The 17,549-nt window shown below is 38.1% G+C and overlaps 1 protein-coding gene across 4 annotated transcripts in view; it reads right to left on the reverse strand.

Annotated features, from left to right (window-relative positions):
* LOC143297259 (guanine nucleotide-binding protein subunit beta-5-like) overlaps nucleotides 1–14,777 on the reverse strand; it is a 33,975-nt gene extending 19,198 nt beyond the window's left edge. For 3 of the 4 annotated variants that reach the window (XR_013057236.1, XR_013057235.1, XM_076609503.1), the window contains exons 1-6: nucleotides 14,409–14,777; nucleotides 11,942–11,971; nucleotides 8,071–8,207; nucleotides 6,031–6,072; nucleotides 4,771–4,847; nucleotides 2,541–2,667 (exon numbers count right to left, since the gene is read on the reverse strand). Coding sequence is in view for 2 of the 4 variants with exons in the window: in XM_076609503.1 (XP_076465618.1) it covers nucleotides 2,541–2,667; nucleotides 4,771–4,847; nucleotides 6,031–6,072; nucleotides 8,071–8,207; nucleotides 11,942–11,971; nucleotides 14,409–14,685 (690 nt within the window). In the remaining 2 variants the exon portion in view is untranslated. The remainder of the gene's footprint in view (nucleotides 1–2,540; nucleotides 2,668–4,770; nucleotides 4,848–6,030; nucleotides 6,073–8,070; nucleotides 8,208–11,941; nucleotides 11,972–14,408) is intronic. The other variant, XM_076609504.1, reaches the window with a different exon arrangement.
* Between the last annotated feature and the right edge of the window lie 2,772 nt (nucleotides 14,778–17,549).

Consider the following 17,549-nt stretch of genomic DNA (forward strand, 5'->3'; position numbering starts at 1 on the left):
AAAACATACATGAAAAAAGTATAAAACAGGTAAAAATGTTAATTAGATATATATAGATTTCTCTACTATAGTAGATGATGTAAAAATAAACTTGGCCCAATTAGAAAGGTGTCTTAAAAGGGATGCTTTTTGGGGCATTCCATGCACCTAGCAAGGGGCTTGGAAAAGAAGGGGGGATACACAAAGTGAAAGAGAAAATCTGACAGATGGGTCCGTTGGAAAGATCCAGTGTGCCGGATTCTACAGACGGAATGAAGTGTGATCTTGTTTGTGCCAGCACGAAAAGAAAACTGCACAACCATGTTACAATGGTTTTTGATTCAGTTGTACTTACCGAAACACTGATCCCCATGTTTTGCACACCAAAATGCCAGAGGTGGAAATACTCGAAAATGGGTCACAAAAAACGAGTGATGAATGACAAACTCAGGCAATGAAGTTCACAGTGTTACATTCAGCTCCAGGAAATGGCAGGACGAAGTTATCAGCCATACACACACACACAATCCAGGAATGAAGCTGTCAGCCCTACACACACAATCACGGTATGAACTAGTCATGGATGCAGAAACACGGAATGAAGTTGTCAGCCCAGAGTACAAGGACACACAAACACACAGACTGAAGCTGTCAATGTACACTGACACCCACACTGAAGTTGTCAATGTACACTGACACCCACACTGAAGCTGTCAATGTACACTGACACCCACACTGAAGCTGTCAATGTACACTGACACCCACACTCAAGTTGTCAATGTACACTGACACCCACACTGAAGATGTCAATGTACACTGACACCCACACTGAAAATGTCAATGTACACTGACACCCACACTGAAGATGTCAATGTACACTGACACCCACACTGAAGCTGTCAATGTACACTGACACCAACACTCAAGTTGTCAATGTACACTGACACCCACACTCAAGTTGTCAATGTACACTGCCACCCACACTGAAGCTGTCAATGTACACTGACACCCACACTCAAGTTGTCAATGTACACTGACACCCACACTCAAGTTGTCAATGTACACTGACACCCACACTGAAGATGTCAATGTACACTGACACCCACACTGAAGATGTCAATGTACACTGACACCCACACTGAAGATGTCAATGTACACTGACACCCACACTGAAGTTGTCAATGTACACTGACACCCACACTGAAGCTGTCAATGTACACTGACACCCACACTGAAGCTGTCAATGTACACTGACACCCACACTGAAGCTGTCAATGTACACTGACACCCACACTGAAGTTGTCAATGTACACTGACACCCACACTGAAGCTGTCAATGTACACTGACACCCACACTCAAGTTGTCAATGTACACTGACACCCACACACATGTTCAAGTATTGTTGTAATTCAATGTGCACAAGGAGTCAAGTGAACTTTTGGATCTTTTCTCCTTCGATTTTTTGTAAAATATCATTACCTGGTAGTAACCAGCACATCATTTTTGGAGTAGTGTACAGATCTCCCAACTCGGATTATGAGGATCATGCTAGTGTAATTAAACTAATAAACTATGTATTTAACAGTTTTAAAAACAAGGTTATTGTCTCTGGAGATTTTAATTATCCAGAAATTGACTGGCAAAATGTGGTAAGCTGTAAAAATGAGGACCATCCAGCGACGAAATTTTTGGATTGTGTACAACAAAATTACGTTGTACAAATGGCTTCCAAGCCCACTCATAGAGGTTTACAAAAACCCAATGGGGTTGTCTTTCCGCCCATCCCCCTCCGGTTGTGGGGGTGGGGACATGCAGTCTTCTACCTTATTCTACAGTCCTGCCTATCACCCCCCCCCGCACCCCCCACCTATTTCTCATCCCTTGATTCTTTGTATCTTGTCTTTGTGCATCTTTGGATATTGCTTTTTTCTGTTCTCGGCATTAGCTCTTTCCTTGTGTTTGGAAGAGTTAGAAATTAAAACACACTTTTTTCTGAACACCTGGATCAGTTTGTATTACATAGTCTGTTAAGCTACGAAGGAAAAAATGCACAAGTCCAAAATATTTTTCATTGGAAAAAACAACTGAAACATCAACCTCAAACCAAACTGAAAGTTTTATAGTCACTTCAGTTTGCCTTCAAGCTGAAAGTAATACATAAACATCTGTATCCAAGTCATAATAAACTGTCTTCCAGCAACATATCTAACCTGCAACAATGATAAATACAATCACAGCTACCTGCCTGCCAGCTATGAGACAATGCATTTGAACCTTGTAATGACAACACCACTGTTAACAAATACCCTAAGTTACTCACAGCAAACAACAGTAATAACAAGCCTGCATTACCCAGTTTAAAACCAGAAAATTATCTTTGGTCATCACTGCTGAAATTCTAACAAAATAAATCTAAAGCATCGTACTACTATAAAGAGAGATAATCACAATCAACAAGAAAAAAACTGGCATAAAAAAAATTACACATGTAGAAAACGATACCAACATTCTATCTACACCCCCACCTACTGACACAGACACCCGTTTCCCAGCAGGTTACCTGAGAATCGGAGCAGGTGAAGGAGCAGCAGGAGAGGTAACTGGTGTGTGTGGCCACCACCTTCTGCCTGGAAACTGGGTCTTCCTCCATAATGAAAGGGTAGACCGTGCACTTGTTGTCCAGGCCTCTGTCAACACACACACACACCACCCCTCACACACACACACCCCTCACACACATACACTCACCTCTCACACACACACACACATCAGACAACTCACAGACACACCTCACATTTGCATGTAGCCTGCATTAGATCACACAGGAACTGACACACACATTGTCTGGCTTGCCACAGAAAACTCAGAAACTTACTGTTATTGTCATCATTGTTGCTTGCTGGCCAGCTGACCACAATGGGTCATGCCAGGGCTTAAAACATTGTCAATATTCATTTTAAAGAACACAAAAAAAGCACCGGGAAAATTAGGCACAAAACCTTGGACTTTCATCGTGAATAATAATAATAATAATGGTATTTATATAGCGCTGAATCTTGTGCAGAGACAAATCAAAGCGCTTTCGCACCAGTCATTCTCACGCACGCATAAATCTAAAACTGGAAAAACTGAAGACAAGGAAGAGGCAGGGAAGGGAGGCTATTTTGGGAAGAGTTGGGTTTTAAGACCAGACTTGAAAGAGCTGAGCGTGGAGACTTGACGAAGCGAAAGAGGAAGTTCATTCCAATTGCAAGGTCCAGAGACAGAGAAAGAACGGCGGCCAACAGTCGAGAGTTTGAATCTGGTTATGCGTAAACAGAGTGGATCCGAAGCTGATCGTAGTGAGCGAGATGGAGCGTAGAGGTGAAGGCAGCCACAGAGATAGGAAGGGGCTGATTTGTGAATACCTTTGTAGCATAGAGTGCTGATCTTGTACTTTATTCGGTGTGAGACAGGGAGCCAGTGGAGATGTTGCAAAAGAGGAGTGATGTGCTCAGATCTTTTCTTTCCGAGGACGAGTCGGGCAGCAGAGTTTTGTTTGTGCTGAAGGGACTGAATGGATGAAGCAGGCAAACCAGACAATAGAGAGTTACAGTAGTCAAGTTTCCTATTTGCTGTGCCCAATAGTTCCTTTCTAACATACTGAAAACAGGATCAGAAATTCTGTGGTGATTCCGTGCTAAGACACCAGTCACATCTTCATCAAGCAACTGTTTTTATCACTTCATGCACACCCTTCTACAAACAGGAAAGTCAAAGTGTTTTGACAGGATTCACTCCCTTCACAGAGTTGAGAAAAAAGAAGAAAGGTGGTATATACCAGCACATGGTGACTATACCGTACATCACTCTCATACATTTTGACACCGACATTTTCTAATGCACCAGTAACCGACTGTAATTGTGTGCCCCTGGTGGCTGCAGTCCAAGAGCGGCAGCATGAGGTCGTTTCTCAGTGGCTTGCTTGCAATGCTTTTTTGTTTGTTTTGTTTTTGCTGTCTGACAATGACACTTCAGACAAGAAAGAATTCAATACATGCATATATATACACACACATACTGTCTTATGTATATTTTTCCTCATATGTGTCTCAGCTGTGAAATCTAAGTACTGGTCCCCTTTAACTGTTCACTTGACTGAATAAATTCACACAAAAATACCTACACACAGAAAAGTGAAACAGGATTATATACTCACATCATGCACACAAACACTCACTGACAAACACAAAACCCTTGCATACATAAGACATTTGTGAAAGTTTCCATACAGAAACATGTACACATGGAAGCTGCAGCCAGCAGTAGAAGACAGCATGACAAAAGGTAGAGCAGGCATGCCTACCTCCAAATTTGCTTTTCAGGAGCAACACACATTAGAATCAGGGACAGGGCATTATTTTCAGGAACATCTCAGCAAACATACACAGGTGGTGCTTACCTGCATGCGCATTGGTCTTGCCAATGTTACTTAGCCGGTGAGGAAAATCGAGTGGACTTTCACAAAATAGCTTCAGTACTGTTTGGAAAGTTCCAGCTTTTCACGAAGGTAATAATTGGCAGCATTTCTGTAAGTCTTAATGAAGTGTCTTCTTAATGAAGCATCACCTAAGAGTACACTTATACCCACTAGATACTTTAGGAAAAAATGTTATGTCAGATTTTTTTTCCCCAGGACATGCAGCAGATATGTATTTCCAGGACACCCTGTCCATTTCATCAATTTTCCGGGACAAACATGGGCCCTCTGTAATGGTGGGCATGCCTGCTAGAGGACCAGCAGCACTTACCCACACGCCACTGTAGCCCCTGTTGGTCCAAAGGCACAGGCCATGACCCAGGTCGTTGGCATGGTTATGGAATATTCCTGACCAGCACACACACACACACACTCAGCATGGAAGACCACGGTCACACAGTCCGTCTTCTTCACTAACTCCAAGAAATAGAACTGATTTTAACATTCAATCCAAGTTTTCCTTCTATCCTTAAAAAAAAAAAAAATGCCTTCCACATCTGCCTTTCAGCTGTGCGAAAAGTGGAGTGAAGTGATGAACTTCCAACGCTGTCTTGGACAGAGACGGACAGGGAAAGAGGGAAGAGCATAGTTTATTGTTGCTTATACTGTAGTTATAGTCCAGCCGATCACACAGGGCCATATCAGGACTGTAAACCATACAAATGCTCAACCACGTCAACACAAAATCATCACATCCACTGTAAAAAAAAAAAAAAAAAAAAAAAAAGACAAACCCATAGAACACAGTTCATGACATTGACCATTTAGCTCCTAGGGCAAGTAAGACTTGACCGTGCTGAGGATGTCAGCCATTCTGTTTCACTTATCCCCAGTTTGCAAAAAATTGTAAAAAAGGAAAAAAACAACAACAACAATACTTCAAAGCCAAGCAAAAAAAACCCCATAAAATGGCTATGTAGGCAAATAACACAGCAGAATAGACAGCTAGTGCCCATCCCAGTGCTGACAATTGAACTACCTAATCGCCAGAGCAAAACAACACAGAGAGTACATCATAGACTGTGGAAAAGAGAGAGAGAGAGAGAAAAAAAAGTGTCACAGTCTGCTTGGAAAAAGAAAGGTGAACAGACTGGGAAGGCAGAAAAAAAACGGAGACAACAGTGAAGGAAGACAAAAGACAGAAATTAGGATAACAATAGATAAGAGGACATTTCTGGCACAGAATTTCCAGGTGGGGATGCTATTTATTATTATACTGAAAGAACCCTGGCATCCCCACTGGGGAAAGGGAAGAACAAGAATGCATGAATGTATATATGGAGAGAGACAGACAGAGAGAGAGAGTGAGAGAGACAGAGAGAGAGAGAGAGTGAGAGAGACACAGAAAGAGAGAGAGAGTGAGAAAGACACAGAAAGAGAGAGAGTGAGAGAGAGACAGAGCGAGAGAGAGCGAGCAAGCTAACAACAGATACTGACACAGACCAGACAAGTGAACATGCTGAGGGAAGTGGGTGAAAAGAAAAAGAAACAGAGGTACAGATTCTCCTCCACTGCACCATTCAATATGCACCTTGTTACGTTTATATGCGTCCCATATCAAAACCTGTCCATCCTGAAACAAAGACATTGTTGATATAAATGCATGAACATAATGTAACAGACATCAAATGCAGCATGACTGTATCAGTGAATGTCTGTGGTGTAACTGCTCATGTGTCAATTATGGGAAACAAGGTCTCCAGAACAAAACAAACAGACCACTGATTTCGAAGTCCATTCTTCTTGAAATACCACAGATGAATCTGCAGAAGAAAATGTCCCACCAAATGTTAAGACCATATTCTTGAACACTGAATAGTATCAAGTACTTAAGTCGTAAGTACTTTATAGTCATGCTCACATTTTACTTGTGAAGATACCCACTGATAAATGAACAGACAAAAACACGGAGTTAACTCTCTCCATACGAACGGCGAAAGAGACGACGTTAACAGTGTTTCAGCCCAATTACCATCATCAAAATATTGCAAGCGGAAGGCTCTTATACTGAAGAGGTGAATGTTGACAAAGAATACCACAATTCTGACAACGGAAGCTAAAGGTTGGGTCATTCAGATACCCACTGGACATCTGAGGGGTCTGTGTAGAGGAGAAGAGAGGACTGGCCGTACTGAGTGAGTTAAAGAACCATATGTACACTAAGACATTCAAACAACTTTTTTATTCTAATATTTATGTACTATGCACCAGAATCAATTATCTTTTAAAAATTTTTTATTATAAGTTTGTGCTATATGTATATATACGTGTTTCTTTAGTATGAGCAAGTGCATTTGTGAGGAGCTTGTGCACACATCTCTGCATGTGTGTTTGTGCACTGAAAAAGTATGATCTGCTTATTATGCATAAACACACACACATACACACACATATATATATATATATATATGTAGCAGAGTTGAAATTATTAGTATGTAATAATGTTATGAATTAAATGTTAGCAGAGTTAAATGATTATTATAAGTATTAAAGAATACATGTGCTGTTATTAGTTGTTTATAATCAGTTTGTTTTAATCAGTATAATTAAGTCAAAGGGAGTTAATTCTACATTATTTTAAGATATATTTTTTAAAGTAGTTTTGTCCCTTTTTTTTTTATCAGGACCGTTTCGAGTTATGTCATGTGAACCTTGACAATACAACGGTGAGCTGTTTTATTTTTGGTGATCACATCTCCATTCTGAAGTGGTCAGTTGGCAGTTCACGTCTGTTTTCTGATGTGGCCAGTTCTGCCACATGTGGACCAGCAGTTTGTTCTTACGGCCTTTGTCACTTTGAGAAGGTATGTTCTTTGGTGATCTAACTAATTATATTGGGTAAGAGATTTTATTGCTTTTCAAGAATTGTTTTGTCATTCAGTTTATTATAGTTGACATTTTTTCTGTGTGATTTGTTCATCTTCACTAAATGGATTCAAAACTGTAATCAGCTTAACTTGATTGCAATTGCATTTGATTTTTTTTATTTTTATTTTTTTTTAAAGCAAACTAAAATCATTTGTGGTAATCTTAAATATTTGCCATCAAGCTGATATGGTGGAATTGTTTTATTGATAATATTACTTTACACTAAGTGAATTTCTATTATTTGTATATTTCTTGACTGAATGGTTATTTATTTGTTGTAATTGTTTGGTTTCAGGGTTTCTTTGCTATAATCTGAATTTCGCCATGTCGCATTATCCCCCCCAAAAGAAATAAACCACCTGAGCCCCTTACCTCTGCATCTGCCTGCCTGTTGACGGCTTTCCCTCTATACAAATTACGAGAACTCATCTCGCCTTGCCATCCTGGCACAGCATGACACCCCGTTACATATATATATATATATATAAATATATATATATATATATATGGAGCATATGCATTCATGAAGGTCCTTGTAAGCATGCATAAATCTGTGTGCACATGCACATCCATATTTTCTGGCAAAACTATTTTTTGAACACGCTTTCCAAGATCAAATCTTTACCATGGTGTGTGTATGTATGTATATATCTATCTATCAATCTCTCTATATATATCTATATCTATCTATATAAAGTTGTACCTCTGAAGAACTGACAATCTGTCGTTTGTCAGAGGACCAGTCAAGGCACAGTACTTTCCCCTGATGACCCTTCAGCGTACGTCGAGGTTCAGGTCGTAAGTGTATAATTTTTTCCAACTGCTGGCTTGAAACTTTAACTGCACACACACACACATAAGTATTATAGATATTTAATACAGTTTATGCAACACATCACCTTCCTATCATGGAATGTATTGCCTTTGTGAAGGGGGGAAGAGAGAGAGAGAGAGAGAGAGAGAGAGAGAGAGAGAGAGAGAGAGAGAGAGAGAGAGAGAGAGAGCGAGCGCAGTTTTGAAAGAAAGAGATGGAGCCAGTGTCCGGGGAACTGGAGGGGATAAAATCAGACAATGCCCCAAATCTGTCCGCTGAGTGTATTTTCACCAGTGTTCTATTTATGTACCCAGCTGCTAAGCCACTTACTATCCGCATCACTCAGCTTTTCTTTTTCCCGCAGACTTTCAGCCTCCCATGTCAGGGCTTCCACAGATGGGTCTTCAGCTACCAAAGCCATCCCTTTGCTGACAAGTGTAGATTCCGACAACCCAATACTTTTGACTTTGAGATCAAAAAGCAATTCTGAGAGAGACAGGGGATGGAGAGCTTATAAACACAATAAATTCAATCAATGGAATTTGCTTTCCAATTTTATGAAATTCCTATTTTTCTCACACAAATGTGTTCAGTCAGTACTATGTAATTAAAAATTGAACTACTTTATCTGTACTTTAACACTAACCTTAGGAAAAAATTCATTAGCTAATAGAATTGCACAAATATGGAATGCAATACCTATTGAAACTAAATTTGCACAAAATACTAATGTGTTCAAAAATCTCTGTGACATGATCAATGTAAAAGAAAAATTTATTGACGAGTGAATTACAGTACGTGTAAAAGAAAACATGTGTATCCCACAAATAAAAGAAGACAGACATTGAAGGGGACATTAAAAAAAAAGGCTGTGAGGCCTTGGCAGTCAAATGCCAGTCCCTACACTACTACTACATGAATTACTGGAAAAAAAAAAATCATTTACATCTTAAGTAAACCGCCACCCTAATAAACAAAAACAAGCACGAAACCTGTTAACTGCATGTCAAAATTAACCTCTCTAACACCAAACGCGCATATCGAACAACCTGAATAGCAGTTGAGCTGATAAGAATGTAGACTACACTTATGGGCATGGAAAAAACTGACCCAACCCCATCCAACAACACTGATTGATCTGTGTTTTAACCAAACCAGATGCCAGCAAGCAGATGACTGTGATGACACCTCAAATCTGTCCACTCTGTTTATTTTCACCAGGGATTTTTGACTCACTTGTGCTAACAAAGTGAGCCTATGTTATAACCTGGTGTTCGGCTGTCTGTCTGTGTGCGTGTCCGTCATTTTCTCTGCAAATACTTTGTCAGTAACACCAAATTTGGCATAAAAATTGGAAAAATTAAGTTCTTTCCAGTCACCCTGTTTAAAACAATATTGCACCTCTGCGTTGGGCACACAAAAAAATAAAAATAAAAAAGAAGCCAAAATATTTGCACAATCTGTTTACTCTTACATTTATTTTTTTTATTCAGTGAACTTGGCACACTGATTTTGATATTCTGATAAACCATTAATAGCAGTAATTTTTATCATTTTTTGTTCAAACAGGAACTTTTGCTAAGCATGGAAGTTATATTTATGGTGCACTTAACTTGGTGCTGCTAGCAAAAAGGGAAATTAATCTGTATTAATGCTAAGGGGTTTAATTTGTTTTAAACTGATCTTTCTCATCTTAAACATTACATTTTGAACTTATACTTAATACATAGAAAAGCTTTTGTGTTTTACTCTCAGTGTACAGGGCTTCCAGTATGTTCATTCGCCCAAGTGGTCTTTTTCGGAAAATACTAAAATCAATACCACCAGTGGACTTTAACTGCCTATTGGCTGAGTCCTGAAGGTCAAGGGCAAAAATCAATTGCGTACACATATTTATACATATTCAAAGCGTGTGCTCATATTCCTGGCAACCGTGAAGGACGACATTTTGTTTCAAGTAGTTGACCTGCCCGTTCAATCCAATATTCAATCAACAATACACGATAATGTGTGATGGAAAGTTGGCGAAGGAGACCATTAAATATTTATTCAGAGAAAGATTTGTGAACGCCTCATCACTTAACTGGATTATGTCCCAAGCTGCCATAAAAATGTGATAGCGGTAGCTTGGCTGCGGGCTTATTATCAGAGATATTAAAGAATTAGCACATCCTTTGCTCAAAAGCACCAAGTATGTGATAGCGTTAGAGGTGAATTTAATCTATTAAGAGAGATTGTAATAATTAGCACAACCCTGCTCGCAAGCACCAAGTTGTGATAGCGTTAGCTTGGCGAGGGGCCTTTAAATTATATAGAGATACTTAAAGAATTGACACATCCTTGCTCACAGCGCCAAGTTGAAACAAAGTACACATGTTGGTAAAGGGCTGTGGTTTATGGATGGATTAAATTTGGATAAAAGAATTGTAACATTAAAAGGGAATGATTTTGCATCTAATTTGTTGTACATCACTATCCTATCGTGAGGATATTTTCAAGGATCAAAATCCTGTCGGTGATGCCACTTTTGTAGCCGTGTGCCCGAGTGGTTTATCAGGGAACAGTACAGAAGAACTAACTAAATGATTTACTGAATTAAAGGATAGACAAGAATCCCCGCGCACAGGCCAGGAACATATAGAGGCCAGTCACAAAAGGGTTTTTCTATTGTTTTATTTACAATCGTTATAAGGAGATAAAGAGAAGAAGATATAAGGACCAAACACTGACATCAATTGACATTTCTAATACATTTAAATAGTGCAGGACACACACCGACAGATAAGCCTGCCTGCCTACTCATTCGTCGGACCGACGGGAGACTCCATCAGTTGTCATGCTCTCTCCTATACAGCTTACTCCAGTATAGTGCAACATGATAAACTAATTTATATGAGTCACTTTGACACAGTATAAGCTTTACCTAATCTATACTGTCAGTGTACTTTCACTAAATCAGCTTAGCTTTAATCACTTTAACTGCACTATTTCAATGTATTAGAAATGTCATTTGATGTCAGTGTTTGGTCTTCACACATATGCATTATCTTATGTTGTTGCTTATCCCAAACCAAGTGATAGGCTTTAATTGTAATATGTACACATGTGCTTTACTATTCACTTGTGCCGACATGTTGTGCTAATGACATTTGTTTGTGTAATTCCAGGCACCGTTTTATTTTCTTCTCCTTTTTTCTTCTTCTTCACTTTATCTCCTTATAACTATTGTAAATAAAACAATAGAAAAACTCTTTTGTGACTGGCCTCTATATGTTCCTGGCCTGTGCGCGGGGATTCTTGTCTATCCTTTAATTCAGTAAATCATTTAGTTAGTTCTTTTGTACCATTCCCTGATAAACCATTTGGGTACACGGCTGCAAAAATATCAACAAAAATCAATCAATCGTCAATTCTTTTTCAGTTAAAAATAATAAACCATGAGTTAATACCATTGATGAAACGTGAAAATTTGAAGTTTTGGCTTTTCTCAAAATTAAGTCCTTTTCACTTCATACAACATTTAGAAGTACTTGTATCTGGCTCTACATGTTATTAGTTTAACAAAATACTCAATTTTCATATCAACTTAAAAAAAAAACAACTATAAAACTAGATGTACATTTACCCCGAGACTGTTACCACTAAAGGGCATCAGTCATGTGACTAGCAGACGATGCTTGTTACACACATGGTGTTAGCAACCACGACAGAGACAGCAACCACTGATGAAGTCAGTCAGCCATCCACTCTCAATACTGACCAGTCTGGCAACTCCCCACTGGCTCAGCTTCTGCAACAGCGGCAGACTACGCCCTGCACTACGATGACGCTGGGTTAGACAACAGGGTCAGTCACTCAGTGTCACATGCCTTTGAAACACAGCCATCCTGAACAACAGATCCTATCAACTTGATATCATCTATATAATCCAGATAGAACATGTGTGGGTTGAATCAATATTATTCATATCATACAATCTAATATAGATCTGAATACTGTAACATGTCTTGTGAATTTGAACTTTGAATTTGATATTGAATTTTTGCTCAAGAAAACGTCAATGCACTGGACAATAAATGTTTATACACTACACATCTACTAAGCAGATGCCTGACAGCAGCATCACCCGATGCGCTTATAGTCAGGCTTTGACTTGAGGGAAAATGAAATGAAGTAAGACTAAGAGATAACTGAATGAATGAATAAATAAGTAAATAAATAAATTAATGAATAAATACATATATTTTGTTTTAAAAAAAAAAAGAACATATTAGGGAAAAGGAAAGAAGATAATGTGAATGATAATATGAATAATGATTACACGTGCATTTATGAATGAACAGATAAAATAATTTAAACACACGGACACACTCACAGACACATACACACATATGCAAAAAATGTGCAGTCTCACATATATGACAGCACAAATAAATCTACATGGGCTCAGCACTAGGCCTACACATAAAAGCATGTGAGCCCTCACTCACACACACACACACACACAGAGTATATAGTAACATTACAGAAATACAATTTGTAATGTATTATGTAGTTTGTGTTCACATGTTTTGAGCACAAAATGGATTCAAATGTGGAATGTATTTACTAAATTAGATGTGCACGAGAGAGAGAGACAGAGAGAGATTACAAGAGAAAATTCTTTATTCATGAGGATAATAGATATATGATAAATGGAGGTTGGTTGTTGTGTTTGTGTGTGTGTGTGTGTGTGTGTGTGTGTGTGTGTGTGTGTGTGTGTGTGTGTGTGTGTGTGTGTGTGTGAGAGAGAGAGAGAGAGAGAGAGAGAGAGAGAGAGAGAGAGAGAGAGAGAGAGAGAGAGAGAGAGGTTCTCTGTAACAATAATATAGAATGACTGATAGCAGTCTACATAACTGATTTCAGACTGCTGGAAAACAGACCCTGGCCTGACTGATCCATTCCTGGGGGATGAACCATCTTGTGTATGGAATGTAACTGAACTTTATTTCTTATAAGAACCTGAATCCTTTTCCACTTAAACAAAAAGCAAATTTGAGTTTGAACAATTATTTGAAACAAATAGGCATGGACAGTGTTAATATCTATATTTTTTTCACACTGTATTACACCTTTTCTAAAGAATTAAGTTTATAATTCAGTATTTAACAGTTTTTGTTTTTCATACATAGTAAAAAGCTCACTGTTCAGTTACATCTTATGTATTTATACACACACATGTATAAAATGTAAGTGTAACTGAACAATAAAATGTAACTGAACTATATCATTTGAATTTTGACTTTCATGTGTGAGCATGTAATGCAGCAGCAAAATACCATCACAGATGAATTGAAGTGTGCCTGCTTCTTGATTACTTTTTTTTTTCCACATAAGAAGGAAGTGTATGGTTTGCAATCATTATCATGGTAGATTCAGGCAATTTTAACAGATAAACCTACTCAGGTGGGGTATGAAACTGAGTATTGGCTGACTTCTCAAATAGATGTATGTATGACTTTGAAGTTTACACCAGAAAAAGTGTGACTGTTTTAAAAAAAATTGCCTAGATTATGAAGTGATTATATATATATGTTGGGTCTTACTGAATCAGGGTTATCAAAAACAAAAATCTGTAATATGATGAAAATGTATTGTGAATATCATTTTTTCTAATACTAATTGTAATCACAAAGCAGACAGGCACATTGTTAATACCCATATTGAGTTTTTCAGATTGTATCAATTGTTTTCTCTATAATTAAGCTTATAATGCATTACTTAGTATAAAACAAAGTTCAGTTACATCTTATATATTTATACATGTATAAAATGTAACTGAACTTTATTTCCTATCTTGTGTGTGTGTGTGTGTGTGTGTGTGTGTGTGTGTGTGTTGGTCACACTTAGGTGCATTTAGTCTTTCATTTAAACAAAAGCAGATGTGAGATAGAATTGATTTTTTTTCCTTCGTGACTTTAATTAAAAAAAAAAGTGAAAAAAAAACAACAACACAAAACAACAACAAAAAACAATGTGAAGTCCAACACTGACAACTTCAAGTTTGTGTGATCTACATTTCTGTGTTGGGAGGTGCACATGACTTTTGTTTTGCAAGTGATTTTTTGTGTGTTTTGATTCAATTGTTGTAGTAAGTGCGTCTTGCAGGCCTTGCCTCTCTTGTTTTTTTATTTTGTTTTTTATTGTTGTTTTTTGTTTCTGGTTTAACTTGCTACGCTGCCACTTACTCTCATCCTTCTGCTTTTCTTGTTCCTCGGCTAATTTAGCTCGAAGAGTTTCAACCTCCCGTGTCAAGCCTTCCAAGATTTCTTTATCAGTTTTCTGAGGCACACGTGGGCTTTTAGATTTCTTTTTTGACGGGGCTTTACTTTTTTTTTTTTTCACCTTCACTTTTGGCTGTGTCGAGAATTGGCTAACGGCTTTTGAAACTGTTAGCAACCTTAGTTTTTTCTCCACGTCACTATCGTCTCGCAATTTAAAAAGATCAGCTGTCATGTCTGTCATCGTTGGAATTATCAATAAACCTACACTGTCCACGTAACAAACTTTAACTTTCTACAACCACTGGACGACAATAAAACCGTTTCCTTTTCCCAGTCGAGTTGTAGAGGTAGTCTCCCTTAGACCATGTTCCGTCACACTGTCACTCCCATCAACCTCAACGTATGGAGTGGAAGAAGGGAGGCCGGCCGCGCGCCAGTAGGCTGCCATCTTGCTGGGGGCTACTGCCTGCCGCGCGCGCCTCTCCCTCTCTCTCTCTGAGTCTTCCAAATTGAGCTGGCAAATCTGTTGTGGTTGAAAATTACTTTGGTTTTAATGCATATAAACAAATGGACAAGAGAGGGAGGGAGGAGGGGGGTGGGGGGGAGAAATTGTTTACTCAGCTGTAAAATGTTAACTGCGACGAAAACTTACAGGAGGGAGCGGCTGGGGGCAAAAAGAAAACGAGGTAAAGTTGATGGCACACACACACACACACACACAGAGTTTCCTTGGTCTCCTAAATAATGAATGGGCTGACAGGGCTGCAAGAAAAGGTGCAAAACACCAACAGGGAACCACGGACCTTTATGTGCCTTTGTCTGTATACTAGAACAAGAGAGGCAAGGCCTTCAAGACTCACTTGTGATAAATTAAGTCCCCTAGCATTAATTACAGAGTAATTTCCCTTTTTTACTATCTGCACCAAAACGTTTGGAAAATAAATAAAAATTCCGTACTTAGCAAAAGAAGTTCCTGTTTGAACAAAAAATGATAACAATGACTCCTCTTGTTGTTGTGTCAGAATAAGAGGTCAAAGTGCCAAGTTTAGAGAATACAAAAAATATAAATATAACAGTAAATGCAGTTTGCATATAATTAGGCTTCTTTTTTTAAAAATTTTTGTGTCCATCACAGAGGTGCAATATTGTTTTAAACAAGATGACTGGAAAGAACTGAATTTTTCCTATTTTTAATGCCAAATTTGGTGTCAACTGACAAAGTATTTGCAGAGAAAATGTCAATGTTAAGTTTACCACGGACACACACACACACACAGACAACCGAACACCGGGTTAAAACACAGACTCACTTTGTTTACACAAGTGAGTCAAAAAGCATCATGGAGCAAAGTTAGGGAAGTATACCAGCAAAATGGCAAAGTTTTAAATAAAAGTATAAATAATATTCAACAAGCGAAATCTATCAATCAATCAAATACATTCAGTAATTTATTCAGATTAAGGCAAATTCAGGCATTATCAAACAGGGTAAAGCTGAACGCTTTTATAACAAAGTTCAGCAGAGATGTTAAATGCATTTGTGGAGAATCTATTTCAAGCAAACACATACTCTTTGAATGTCAGAGTCTGAAATCGTTTTTACCAAACTTCTCGGAAAATTCATTTGAATGTATTTTTGACAATTTCAAGATGTTATCTGCTATTGCAGAAGGTTTGCTGCATAGTCCAATTGGACATTTGTTATAATTGTTACAGTTGTTTGATGTTAGCGTTTCCTTCTATATTGTGCCTATGTCTCCCCTTTTAATGTCTTTTTTTTTTTCCAATGCTCTGTATCCCCCCCCCCCCCCAAAAAAAAAATGCGCACACATACATCATTCATCACCCTCTGCCCAATACCGTTCCCCCCCCCCCCCCCCCCCCGTCACGCTTCCCCCCGCTACCCCCCCCCCCCCCCCCCCGTCTAATATCACTTGAAGTGGAAGACGTTAAACTGAAGACTACTACACACAGTTTTCGGCTGTTGGTTTCTTGTTTGTTTTGTTGTTGTTGTTGTTTTGGTTTGTTGTTTTTTTGTGGGACCTCCAACCTCCTAGCTTATTTTTCCCACTTTCTTTTTTTTTTTTTTTTTTTTACCCCCCCCCCCCCCCCCTTCTTTGTTTTTCTTTTTTCTCCCCCCCCCCCCACACACACACTCTGACGCTGTTTTTTGGTGTCTATTGTTAGGCATCCAACCTCCTACTTTTCCCACTTTGTTTTTTCCCTCTACTTTTGTTTTCTGATTTTCTTTTTCCTTTCGTTTTTTTTCCCTTTTATTTTCTTTCCTTTTACACCCATTCATGCACAGTTCTTTGTCTGCCTGTCCTCCTATTGATGGACATTTGTCGACTTACGAGTATACGACTTGCTACATGAACTTTGTCCAAGACAAATTTTTTTGTGTTTTTTCAAAGTATTTTTTTAAAATTCATTTTTCTATCTTATCTTTTTTTGAATTGTTTATTCATTCATTTATTTATTTATCTTTTTTTTTTCATTTTATTTCATCCTTATTCGTCATTATCATTTCATTTTATTTCATTTTTGTTTTCTATTATTATTATAATATATATATTTTTTCTAATTCATTTACTTCTCTCTTTATTTCTTTTCTTCTTCGTTGGGTTACGCTGCTGGTCAGGCATCTGCTTAGCAGATGTGGTGTAGCGTATATGGATTTGTCCGAACGCAGTGACGCCTCCTTGAGCTACTGATACTGATACGTCTAAGGCAACTATCTGTTGCCATTATTATTATTATTGTTGTTGTTATATTATTATTATTATTCATTGTATTATTATTATTATTGTTACTATTATCATTATTATTCTCAATTGTTGTTATCATTATCAACATAATACTGTAATTCTTATTCATTAATCGTTATCATTACTATTATTATGGTCAAGACAAAGAGAGAGAGAGAGAGAGAGAGAGATGTCAAAAAGAAAAGATCGTTTGGTTGCTTTTATATATATATATATATATATATTTTATAAACAAAAATACTCTTTCCCATACCTACTGTCGCAGTTTATTGCCAAACAACGATTAAATATTTTGCTGAAAATGACTATACGTGCTCTACTACTGTCCAGCAGTGAA

Source organism: Babylonia areolata, chromosome 22, assembly GCF_041734735.1.
Source record: "Babylonia areolata isolate BAREFJ2019XMU chromosome 22, ASM4173473v1, whole genome shotgun sequence".
NCBI classification, from domain to species: domain Eukaryota; kingdom Metazoa; phylum Mollusca; class Gastropoda; order Neogastropoda; family Buccinidae; genus Babylonia; species Babylonia areolata.